The following is a 12,656-nucleotide window of genomic DNA, read 5'->3' as shown; positions in this document are numbered from 1 at the left end:
AGGATGAACAAATGATGAAGATCATGCTTTTAACAGACACTAGGAGGTGATAGGATAACCACAAGTTAATAAATACATGATTTGGTTATCAGTGACTGGGAACAATAAATTAGCTACTTTCTCAATCCCTGAGGTTCTTCGTGTCTAAGGAACAAGCGAGATGGAAGGGTTTAATATCTGATGTGGAGGGTTTTATGTCTGATCATGCCAAAGGGAGAAAGTGAATTCCTGTTAGCTGCAGACTGATGAAATTATACTTCTGGCTTCCCTAACAATAGTGTCTGTCCATCCAGATCTGTGCTCACCATCCATCTTATAACGCTGTGAGCAGAAAGGCAGCACAGGCACACACAGCACCTAAGCTGCCTAAATCCTCCATCCAATTCAGGGTCCAAATCTTCAGGCGCACTTCCCTGACCTTAGTGGTTATGAGGACAGTTATTCCTGTCTTAGTCATCTGGTGATAACACACTACCATTATGTTGGGGACTGTAAGCGTGTGTGGAAGGTTAGAGGCTGGAAGGTACGTATGATCTTTTAATGAAAGATAAGTGACATAATTAAAGTTCGTTTTTATTATCTCATAACCAAAAGAGATGAGTGAGTAAGCTGTGTACAGTTCGAAGGTGAAACAGGTAAGACCTCATTCCAGGGTTAGTCTGCCGCTTAACTCTCTCACACACACACAATTTCACATTTGCTCACTCATATGTACAAATAAATGCAAGCGTGCACACACACACACAAGCACACGCACAAAGTTATTCAGCTGAGTGCTCCCTGCTGATGTTTCCTTGTGAGATGTCATTACACGATAAAGAGGAAGCCATCAGGAAACCGCTTAAGCACTACTTCCTGTCTGTTGCCACGGTGATAGACCTCATTCTGCAGTTGCGAAGTTTAACATGACTTTACTCGAGTTAATTTCTTGCAGAAGGGTTGAGTGGGTGGCAAAACAAAGAGGCAGGTGTGTTTGAGTCCCCCCAGTACTGTGGTGGGCTATCATCCTGTCCAGGCGCTCCTCAGTCCAGCTGGGTCTCTGAGTGACCTATAACTCCGACATCTGACAACAATTACCATTAGTGGCTGTTCATTGGACAGATCTTTTTAAATGGCCTGAGTCTGAGCCAACAGCTCTTCAGCACAGCTGGTTGCCATTCACATAAACCTACAAATAAACACACTTTAGCTGAACAGGGGCACTTCCTTAATCTAAATGAATCGCCGAATTCATAACTCTGACTGGCAAACATGTTTGCAGTAGACTGATTGTTGTTAACAATACCAGGCTCAATATTGGTTACCCAGGGTCACATCCAATATTACAGTCATCTGCATTTATATTTCACTCACTCAGATAACACTTTAAAAGGTTTATGGCAAGCAGCTCAAACAATGCTTCAGTTATAAGATTTATATTGGCCTTCAGATTTTATTAGCATGTGCTGTGAAACTCACGTCTCTAAGGAGAATTATTTTATGAAGCGTATTTTCCACCGTGATAAATTATTTATCAAGGACAAAGTGCACTAAATTACAACAAATGTGATTCTGCCTTGAAAAAGAGACACGTGTGGAGGGAGTCGGCGCTCGGCAGCACTGACAGGAGCCACATTCCAGCGCAGGTGGACACAAAACAGGAGTTAAGCTGCTCCCCTTTCAACTGGCTGCATCACTGGCTTACAGCTGAATTCTTTCTGGTGTTTTCACTTGTCAGAACAAGTAGAACCACACCGTCAGCAAAACAGAGAAGAGCAGGGAGACAGACAGATTCAGAGAGAGTGTCAAAGTGTGATGACTATGGGCAAGAGAGACGTACTGTGGTTTTCAAGAGTTTGAATTTGAATTTCAGAGGGAAACACAAGACCGATGAGTGTGAGAACAGGGGAGTTAGAGAGAGCGAGAGAGAGAGAGAGAGAGAGACACACACACACATAGGGGTGTGTCATAGCAATTTAGTTCCTCAAGGAAGTAGAACTCAACATTATCTTAAGACAGTGTGGCAGGCAGTGACAGAAGCGCTGCAGGAGGACTCTTTTTGCGGGGGGGTTTGATTCCACTTGTGATGAAGATGAAGGGATCCCATTAAATCAACTGGCCAGTGCTGTCAACCCAGAAGACAGAGCAGAGGAAAAGAGAGCCATCTAACACAAACAAGGAGGGAGGGGGACTCAGGACACAGGTAAGACAATTCAGCCGGCTTCATGTATCAGTACAGAAAATAGAAAATGCATCTGGGCCTAGATTAGTGTTATTCCTCCTTTTTATGTTGTTAAAGAAATTAAAAGAAGGTGTTGGTAGCAGCCAGCAGACAGACTGAGTGAAGGTCTGACTGGAAATTGTGTGACTCTCCACTTCCCCATCTTGAGTACGAGTTAGAAGACACATGCACACTCACAGTCATGCTGGAACAAGTATAGTGACATGCACACATGTAGAGCTCACATTTTTTTGTTTGTACAAGCTGGGAGTTGCTCAACTCAAATCTCGAGGCCGTGGACTTTCCCTTCTTCACTGGCCTACTTTGATTTGAAGCACACTAATTCAGAGCCAAACACTGTGAAAGGTGGTAATGTCACTTAAACTGTGCTCTAGGTAGGAGCGACCATTACAAGCTTCTGCTGATGACACTCACTCGTTTAGTCAACTGTTGTCTGTTTCGCTTCCCTTTTGAGACATAGCAGATGGGTGGCAGGCTTGAGCAATGACAATTCAGTAAGGTTGTGAAATTTTGAAAGAGAGACTGCAATGCGTGCTTTTTGAGGATTTCAAAATGCTTCCTTGTCCGATTTGTCAAATGGCTGTTAAACTAAATATGTAACTAAATCTTTTATAAGAAATAATTCAATATGCAACTCATGTGCCAAAATATTAAGCTTTTAAAGTGATACTATCCAGAAAAAAAGAACAAGCTCACACATTTCAACCTGTTGTCCTGTTCAAAACGTAACGGAAGTGACATTTCATCCTGACACTGATACAATACTCATCTTGTATGACAAGCTGCTGCGTAAGGAGGAAGGAATACTGTAGGTACTATTTTATCATCTGTGGTTCATCAACAGGAAAGAGCGTTATTATATATAGTAATAAAATAGTAAAAAACAGCTTCATATCTCGGCCTTTCATCCGAATGAATACAGTCGTTGTACTTTTATTTTCCTGGAACATTTTTATTGTTCAATCTGTTCGAACACCTGTGGGCAGCTAAAAGAGATCTAATCCTCCCCTCAGTTCGACCAGCTACAAACAAGTCAACCCAACCCCAGGCCTGGTGATGAAAGTCAATGAGGATGTCTATCTGTCAACCTCAGTAACAAGACACTGATAACAGCACAAAGCACATTTGTACAAATGTATGAATCTCTAAAGATAGAGACAACACACACACACACACACACACACACACACACACACACACACACACACACACACACACACGAGCTTGAAGCTGCTGGAGCACAAATACACAGAAAAATGAAACATGAACAAAAAAACTATCTTAAATAATCCACATGTGCACAAGTTCATACATGAACACTGAACTGAGGCTAAATGCTGGAGTCATCTGAGGAATGCTAAATATTTAGCTCACTTGCCTGTCTGCATGGCTCCACCTATGATCACTCTCTCTCTGACTGTCCATTAACCTAATGTTTAAAGATTCCTCACTGCCTGGCTGTTGTTATCCAACCACCTCTGTTCTGTTATTTTTCAATTTTGCTATCCTGAGAGTATTGGTTCTCACAGGATACAGGTGCTTGTCAAATGCAGCAGGACAGAAACAAACACTTGAATATGTAATGCAGTCGCTCCCTGTGAAATAGCAACAACAAACCAACACTTAAAGACCCTCTTGAATCCCTCTGTACCAGAAAACTGATGCTCAACATTGAAAGCATCCTTGATGTGACCGACTGACTAACGTCCATTACAGAGAAGTGGTTTTCCGTGACAGTGTGCTGCTGTAATACAAAAATGTGTCAGTGCTCTCTAAACAGCCTAAACCCCGATAGAGCTGCACAAAATAAACAATGTGGATGCACAAAAACAATCCATGCAGCCAACAGTCTCCAGCTGCAGGAGTTACGTGTGAAATACTGGCTCATGACTACACTTTGCACGTCCCCCAATTCCCTGTAGTCTTTTTAGCAAATAAATGAGATTGAAGCATGAATCTGAAATAGCTATCATACTGCTCCACTTCCATTATCACTGTTAAGGGAAATTAATCTAATGAATGTTCTTTAATTCCCCACAGGGAACCTAAAGCTTTTGTAACGAAGCAAGCTATTAGAAATGTGACACTTGTTCAAAGTGAATGGTTGTGCATGCAAAATTGAACCTAGTAAGATATCTTGGTAAAAGTTGCTTAGATATGGATGTTGCAGCTGGGATTGGGGTTCACACCGGGGGTGGGTGGAGTCACAGCAAGTGCTGCTTATTTGCATCATATGATCATTAATGTGACCATTACTGAGGCATGAAGTCATTTATGAAGAGTCATTAGTGAAGACAGTGCATTGCTAAAGTTGGACAATGAGAACATCATCATTCGTAGGGTAAAGTCTAATAGGCACAAGCTGGCATGAAGGAAACCCATTAAAGCCACCATAAGGCAGTTATTTACAGCATCTGACAGCTTACTGACAATATGTTGTTGCTAATGCACAGGATGTTTCAATAACAGAGTCGCTGCTGTTTTAACCACCACCAGACCAGTAATTAAAGTAGTCATTGGGTGCAGGGTGCTTGCTTTCTGTTCTTGCCCCACCACTGATGCAATCTGGAAACAGCAGGCATGGACCTGCCTCAGCTATGCAGCCAACATGCTCTGTGTAATACTTGTCCACACAGGCCAGAAGTTGGATTCAATGTGGAAATTTACAATGACAGCTGCTCAGTAACAGTCTGCACACCCTGGACGTGTGTGTAAAAATATTGTAAGGCTGATGATACAGGAAGAGGATACACAGCTGTCTCGGTAGCACTGAGGCATGCTAAAGATACCATCTTAGTCATCGTAAGTGCTTTTAGTCATCACAGATACTGTACCTGGGATTAAGGTGAAGTGGGAGTAGAGCATTTAAACAAGACTTAAATTATTCTTTGTGTTTGTGGGAAAAACGTTCTATCACCACCTATGCTACAAGTATTCCACTTATACTGAGCTGTTCAATCTTCCATTTTGACGGTGTAGGAATAGAACCTGTTTGCTCAGCTTTTATACTTCTCCTTTCGGGAAATCAGCTAAATAAATGTAAATATTAGTGAATAGCTAAACAGAATTATGAATTAAGAAATCCAAACTCTATTGACAAACATAAACAGCGGATCTTGTGGTTTCAAAGTGTGCTGCATGCTGAGGATCTCCCAGGGTGTCCTTTGTGACAGGCGCCATGTGTGGTTAAAATCTCAGTGGTGAAATTAAAAGGCTCTGTGGAGTCTCTTCCATGGTAGTTTTCCCTTTTGGCATCATATACATGTCTCAGGTAGAAAAACAAACACTGACATCACACAAAAGCTTCTAAGATTCCAGATTTGACACCATAGAGGTTTCAATTTGATAGTATGCAGAGGAAGAAATATAAGGATGGATGAATTGAAGATTATAGAGTCACACTAATGAGTGGAGGGTCACCAGTTCAAATCCCCAGGTGATCTGAAACATGTGTAGCCCACCATAACAACTAACAGTTTGTCCTCGAACATGGCACCTAACCTGCACCCAGTCCACTGGACATAGTTACTGTCTGAAAGGAAAAGACTGTGCTATCAGGTGTGAAAGCATTCTTCCTGTTCTTCAAGAACTTGATTGTAAATATCATTTTTAGCTGAGCAGGAAACTCCTCTTGCATGTAGCACGTGTCTCCTTATTCATGTAAATAAGAAAAGGCAAGAAATGTTCCTATCCTTATTCTTTCACTATTGAGGCTTTGGATTTGTCTTGATCTGATATCTGCTAGATTTGGACAGAGAAAAAAATCTAAAACATTTTTGTCCAGTACAAACAGACCAGTGAACACTGACACTTAAAAGATGGATTTGTAGACATTCTTCTTGTTCCTGAGTATTACAGCCAGTTGATTGATGTCATATTGGCTGATTTATGAGCATCGAGTCTCCACTACTAGAAACCAAAAATTAATCATTTTAATCATTCAACTTCATCATGTATATCTTTTATATTCTTTAGGATGTAAACAAACATCCTTAAAGAGGGCAGTAAAATGTGTTGAGTGGCCCAAACATTACTGCTAGTGTGTCTGTCACTGTCAACAAAATGCCAAATACTCTTTTTTTTCCTACAATTCAGGAAACCATGGACGCCTTCAGCTCAAAGGACATGGCCATGAAGGCACAGAAAAAGATCCTCAGCACGATGGCCACAAAAAGCTCAGTGCAAATGTTCATTGATGACACCACCAGCGAGATCCTGGATGAACTGTACCGTGTCTCCAAAGAGTACTCTGGAAATAAATCAGAGGCCCAGAAAGTCATCAAAAACCTGATCAAAATTGCTGTAAAGATCGGCGTGCTTTTCAGAAACAACCGTTTCAATGCAGAAGAGATGGGAGTGGCCCAAGAATTTAAGAAAAAGCTGCACACAGGGGCCATGACTGCTATAAGCTTCTACGAGGTACGTTTCAACACAGGATATGTGCAGGGTTTAGAAACCCAGATATTAGACTTCATAACTTCCTGTATTAAGGAGTCAGAAGCAAATATTACAATATTTTCACTTTGACAGATCAAATAAGTGCATAAGTGCAAGGACAGCATTAATCTGACTAATGAATGACAGATGAATACATAACAGTAGAGTGAGTACCGATTTTGACTCGGCAATCAGAGCCAGCGTGCACACCTGTTAGGAAGAGTTTATTTTTAATTCAACTACACTCTTACTGACACACCCATTTCCATTTCTGCTTTCACAAAATAATCCCAAAGTTTGTAAGACACTGATTTAATATTGACACAAAATAATTACAAAATAAAAAATAAAATAATTGTATATTAAAACACAAAAGTGTCAATATAAATATTTTGTTTTTCTTAGATATCCTGATATAGTCCTAAATGGTCCATAATATAGGTTTGTATTTCTGTTTAGTAGATACTGCTCATATTTTGGCACAGTCACAAACCCCATAATCGGGATAATAATCATTGTTCTATTATAAATGTATCTCCTGACTGATCTAGGTGGACTTCACCTTTGACAAGACAGTGATGGAAGAACATCTGACCGGCTGCAGGGATTTGCTGCTGAAGCTGGTCAACACCCACCTCACCACTAAATCCCACGGTCGCATCAACCACGTGTTCAATCATTACTCCGACCCAGAGCTGCTGACCAAATTGTACGACCCCAGCAGCTCCTTTCGACCCCACCTTGTCAAGATCTGCAAAGGACTCAACAAACTAGTGGAGGATGGGACAATATGACACAGAAACAAAACATATTTCAGGCAGACAGCAGGAGATCTACCAGCAGATTCAACTAAGACTATGGACGATTGGAATTGATCTTACTGTTGCGCAGAACTGGCAATGTAAGACAAGTAATTTAAGAACAAAACTGCTTCCCCATTGTTCTCAGAGAACATGTGGGATAAAAATAAAGTTGGTTGAGTCATTAGTCAGGTTTTGAATGTCCAGTGGTGATCTATATAGCACACTGTATAATACACTTGTCTTCACTGACAAAATTCACAAAAAAACAAACTTGAATAGAAACTGGTCTTTATTATATCTGCTGTTTGATTAGGCTAGATTGTGAAATGTCACCCAGTGTGTAGCATTCGTGAAATGTTTCATCCAATACTACTGGTTATGTGTAGCAGACAGGAGTTGAACAGCCGGACCACTTGGGAATAATGCCACTGTAATACAGCACTGCCATCTGGTGGTCAAGATGGAGCTTCAAAAACTCAGTGTAATATGAAGCATCCAGAGGTCAGTGATGCAAATTATAAAGCAAATAACCTACAGTGGACAATTAGACCCACTATTGCTTCGCAGTTTCAAAACATGTTTTGAGAGACTGACTCTTGTCTGTAAAAGCTTGAATGTTAATCCAATGATTTATGTTTTTTTCTGAAATGTTCATTATAGCCACTGGCTCACATTAAGGCAAAGGTTTTGAAATAATACAGCAAATATCAACAGACAAGGAAACTCCTCACTGGCATTTCACCTCATGTAATAATCAAAATTTGTAATTCGGTTTATCTGCAGAAGGGATGGATTCTCTTCTCTGTGTAAGCAATGTCTGGTAAAAGTTAAAACATTTCAGGTGCTTAAGAGAATGAACATCTTTGTACAAGAGCCTCGATAAATGTGTTTAGACCTGTACCTGAACATTGTACCAAAACTATTTAAAGGTTAAGAACTTCACAAGACCTAAATCTAGAAAACAAAATCCCAGCACAAATGTCACTGTTATATATATATATTCTAATAAAAAGATTTTTTTCTACTTTGGCTACAGTAATCTTGGAATTTATCAGCAGTGACAAAAATCCAGTTATGAGTACTTGAAATGAATTATCATAAATATTACAACCCTGACTTAAAAGTTTTAGTCAGAAAACGTATTTTCTTCCTTCCGTCTTTGCATTACGAGGGTGTGAGGTAGTGTTACACAAAAGCTATATACCGAGTTGACCATGTGATTTATGAGTCATGAGACTAAACCAGCATGTGGCTGCAATTCTCACTTTTGAACATTTCTTGCTGTTATTTCCTGTGAAGTCAAAACAGCCATAGCCTACTTTAAAATTTTCATAATATTCAATATGTTTTCCCAAATAAATAAAGGCGGTGCCAAAAGTGCAATTTGAATTTTAAAAGACTTGTTGAAAGGTTAGCGTCATTTCCCACAGCAGGGTCTACAACAAATGGTATTAGTGAAAGTCCAGACAGCAGCAAGAGGATCTCCAGTTATCCAAAATGCTCAATCATCTAAGAACAACTGCAACTGCAACATAACTTTCACAGAAAGTTATTTTAGTGATCACAGTAAGACAACGGCAACAACAGTATGTCACAGCTCAAAGATCTCATCTTCCTGGTCTCTCAGGTTCTTTGTGAGTTTGGTGATAGTGAGTGGTACTGCCCCATGTGCTGCCTGCTGCTGCTTCATTAAGGAAGATGAAATGACACTCTGCGACCTCCTAAGAGCCTCCCACTCTGATGTCCTGCTGGTGCAAGCTGCTTCTAGGGCTGCAACCCTGTTAGAAAAAAAAACAGATAAGAAAATACGGTACGTCTGAAGACTAATATAATTCACACAATCAGTTTGTATTTGTCTTTAACAACTTTAAAAGACTGCTGCCTGTGTGACCTTCTAAAAGACCAAACCACCTCTTTCAAATTATATTCACATGCGATGGCAGCATTATGAGTCAAAGCAGAATGTGAGTGCTAATGGGGAGGCCAGGGAGTTGGCTGGTGTATTAACCATTTGACTCAGAGACCTGGTTTTATGCAGCAAGTGATACCGACTTGACTGTGACCAGTCATTTCCATACATAAGCAAATTAACCAACCTGAGCACACATAATATGCATGACATTGTCAATGAAAAGACAGAGTTCTGTATTTGAAAAATAAACTTTACACTTATTGCATGTAATTTAAAAGCAGACTGCATATGACCATAAATTGAAAGAGGTAAAGGTTGGTTATGTCTAACCTGCTGGTCACATTCAAGTAGAGTTATCAGCACATAGGCAGAAAATAAATTAGTTTAGAAAACCATTTAAACATGTAAACTGTATTGTATGTGCGTGAGTATACTGACAGCTGTCGGTATCATTTGTGAAAACAAGAGCAAAGCAAAACAGAAGCTAAGAGGCCTGATGCATGACGGAAACTGAACACAAGGAAAGCTTATATGCTTTCAGTATACAGTACCTACATTGTGCAGGATAATAAAATGAATAAAAACACCAACTGGTGGGTTGTGGGATGAAATGTACAAACAATTTTCACAAAATATTATGTTTTCCAAGAAAACACACATGAAACTAGTCTCAATGTGAAATATAGCAAAAGAACAGGACATGTTGACCTACAGTCAAAGTTAGAAGTAATGTTTTTGATGGAAATGATAAATATGTTCTTCAAACTTTTTCTTCATAAAAAAGCACCTAGCTTTCTAGCTAGCAATTGTGATAGCTGTCCTTCCTCAAGGTCCCTTCCACTCTGTACAAGTCTCCTATTTGACCACCTACAAAGCACCCAGGCGTAATCTTAAACTACACACTCTCAGATATTTGTCTTCTTGCAGAGTTGTGCATCGGGGCCTTTTACTCTTTTTTCTGTCCCTTTTAAGGGCCAGTTTGTGCTGCTCTCTGAAGGGAGTAGTCAGAAGCATTATACGAAATGTTAAGTTTCCTCACAGTTTCTTGCATTGAGTACCCGTCCTTTCTAAGGACAACAATAGACTGATGGCTCTCTAATGAAAGTTCTTTCTTTCTGGCCATTTTGAACCTGTAAACAAATAAACAACTGCTGCTGATGTCTAGTTACTAAACTAACCTAAAGAACTCCCTTGGTTGCTCCATTAGTACAACTGTCAAAGAGTTTTTTCAATACCAGGAGATTTCTACAGAGGACTGACAATTCCTAATAACAGGCCTCTATGAAAAAATGTAGATCATTCTTTGAAAATCAACTGATTAATTATAAATGTTTATGAAATTGCATATTATACAATTGTTTGTGAATTGCATGAAAATGTGTTTTTCTTTTTCAAAACCCCGAACTTTTTAGTGGTAGTGTATGCTGGAGGAGAAACTGTATTTATGATTCAAACTCAAGTACAGTAGTCATGCATTGTGGTACGTTATTGAATATGGTTACGCTCTGCTTCATTTGAGCAACATGTTGAAGCTGTGCTGGGGAACTGGGGAGTCTCGCAAAGGACAACTATAGTGTGCAAGTCGTTGGGAGCAGACATTCGTTGTAATGGTCCAGGTCTCCAAATTCAAACTGTGTTTGAGCATAAATTGTCTTAAGTCTAAATCTTGTCTTAAATGTGCACTTTGTGGTTCTTCTTTTAGTTATTTGCTGACTCTTTACCTTAAGTCAGTTAATGTCTTTGTTATACATCACAGTGCTGACACCCAGGAGTTTATACTTGAACACTGAAGTATGTATGTATGTAAACAGACAAAAATGTCTTTAATAAAGCCCTGCAGTCATACCTTTTTTCTGCTTCCTGGCATCCTTTGACAGCAGCCTGCTTGGACTGATTTATCAAGTAGTCCAGCCTTTTCAAAAAATCCACAGGAGTAAGGTCTGTAACCATTTCTTTGCCAGCATCTTGCTTCTTCTCAGGGGAACTTCCTGTATGACAATTCTGAGCTTTTCCATTGTTCTCTTCAGTCAAATCCAGCCCATTAGTGCAGCCATCCAAATCTGACAGTACAGGGATCGACAAGGACGACTTCAGGAATATTGAGTCATTGGTGTACAGCCTGTTTGCTCGTTTGATTTGTTCCATCTGTAAGAGAAAATTATCTTGTCAGACTTGAACTTAGTGTATAACTTAGAAGGTTTTTCTTTAATGTTACTTAAAACACAACCAAGAGAGTATTGCAATTAAATTAGCCTGAATGCAAACTTGTACCATTTTAGAAAAATATAATACATAGAGTCATAGCCAGGACAAAGACTTGTGCAAACACACCAACACTACATTTACATGCATCTATATTATCAAAACTATTAAAAAACTTCATGTTAAGGGTGGAAAACATATTTCCATCGTTGATTTATTTGCAGATTGTTTTCTTAATTACTGAAACCTGTTTCTTAAAGGCTAAGTAAACAAAGGAAATGTTAGAGGTAACAGTTAAAAACTAAGTCGTTCACACTTACAGAAACTCCATATTTCAGGGCCAGGCCTTGCAGTGTCTCTCCTGGCTGGAGTTTGTGTTCAATCCATCGCTGTCGAACCGGAGACAGCGGAGACCGGACCAAACTGCCGTAAGACTTCGAGCGGCTGCCGCGGAGAATGCCCTTCTCCCCGGCTGGTAAAGTCGCTCGGTGCCCGGACATGGTTGTGAACCACTTCGCGTGAAGGTGGTAACCGACCAAACGTTTTTAAAGTACGGTCACCAGCAAACTGTGTTGTTGTTGTTGTTGTTCACATGATGAAAATACAGCGCACCTGTCTTTCGTTAGCAGCTTAGTTAGCCTGCTAGCTAAGTTGTCAACGTAATTAACGATGACTGTCGTTCTTTTTTCCCACAGTGTCAAACTGTGGCTTTAAGCTGTCAACCATAAATTACGACCCTCTGCCACAGAAAAAAGACAACAACTTACGTAGCAATCAGTTTAAACCTACCTTTCACCTGTCAAACAAACGCCTTAAGGGTTCCAGAAAAAGTTCTTAGTTTAAATGTTTTCATGTTTTCAGTCAGCTGAGTGTCGCCATGACGCCGTGTCCCATGATGCATCACTAGTGCTGCGTTCAAACACTAAGAATTACTGTACGATTTAAAGCCTCAGTAGACTGCAGCTGTTTGAAACAGCCACCCAGCTACTGAAGATCTCAGCTGATTGTACTGAATTTAAACAATCGACAGACGTGGAAAAGTGGTGTATTTAAATTATATATTTATGTATATCGTTTAAGG

At 39.9% G+C, this 12,656-nt stretch overlaps 2 protein-coding genes across 3 annotated transcripts; one reads left to right on the top strand and one right to left on the bottom strand.

Moving 5' to 3' along the window:
- Positions 1-1,756: 1,756 nt before the first annotated feature.
- tnfaip8l2b (tumor necrosis factor, alpha-induced protein 8-like 2b) lies at positions 1,757-8,485 on the top strand. Its single transcript, XM_026370458.1, has 3 exons — positions 1,757-2,182; positions 6,317-6,640; positions 7,210-8,485. The coding sequence occupies exons 2-3, from the start codon at positions 6,323-6,325 to the stop codon at positions 7,450-7,452; spliced, it is 561 nt and encodes a 186-aa protein (XP_026226243.1). The 5' UTR covers positions 1,757-2,182; positions 6,317-6,322; the 3' UTR covers positions 7,453-8,485.
- Positions 7,655-12,459, bottom strand: lysmd1 (LysM, putative peptidoglycan-binding, domain containing 1). Of its 2 annotated transcripts, XM_026370457.1 has the most exons (4): positions 12,365-12,459; positions 11,896-12,087; positions 11,220-11,518; positions 7,655-9,239 (listed from the first exon to the last, which is right to left on the bottom strand). In XM_026370457.1, the coding sequence occupies exons 2-4, from the start codon at positions 12,073-12,075 to the stop codon at positions 9,053-9,055; spliced, it is 666 nt and encodes a 221-aa protein (XP_026226242.1). In that variant the 5' UTR covers positions 12,076-12,087; positions 12,365-12,459; the 3' UTR covers positions 7,655-9,052. The 2 variants fall into 2 exon arrangements, with proteins under 2 accessions (XP_026226242.1, XP_026226241.1); XM_026370456.1 differs by having other exon boundaries at positions 11,896-12,451.
- Positions 12,460-12,656: the final 197 nt, after the last annotated feature.

Source organism: Anabas testudineus, chromosome 16, assembly GCF_900324465.2.
Source record: "Anabas testudineus chromosome 16, fAnaTes1.2, whole genome shotgun sequence".
Lineage (NCBI taxonomy): Eukaryota > Metazoa > Chordata > Actinopteri > Anabantiformes > Anabantidae > Anabas > Anabas testudineus.
Note: the sequence above shows the minus strand (reverse complement) of the source record. Positions and strands in the feature narration are given on the sequence as shown.

Bases quoted from the DNA above. Each gene is read 5' to 3' on its own strand.
- tnfaip8l2b (XM_026370458.1), top strand. From the start codon at position 6,323: ATGGACGCCTTCAGCTCAAAGGACATGGCCATGAAGGCACAGAAAAAG. The intron at 6,641-7,209 runs GTACGTTTCAAC...TGACTGATCTAG, and splicing joins CTGCTATAAGCTTCTACGAG to GTGGACTTCACCTTTGACAA.
- lysmd1 (XM_026370457.1), bottom strand. From the start codon at position 12,075: ATGTCCGGGCACCGAGCGACTTTACCAGCCGGGGAGAAGGGCATTCTC. The intron at 11,519-11,895 runs GTAAGTGTGAAC...TTTCTCTTACAG, and splicing joins CCCTGAAATATGGAGTTTCT to ATGGAACAAATCAAACGAGC. The intron at 9,240-11,219 runs GTATGACTGCAG...TTTTTCTAACAG, and splicing joins TGCCAGGAAGCAGAAAAAAG to GGTTGCAGCCCTAGAAGCAG.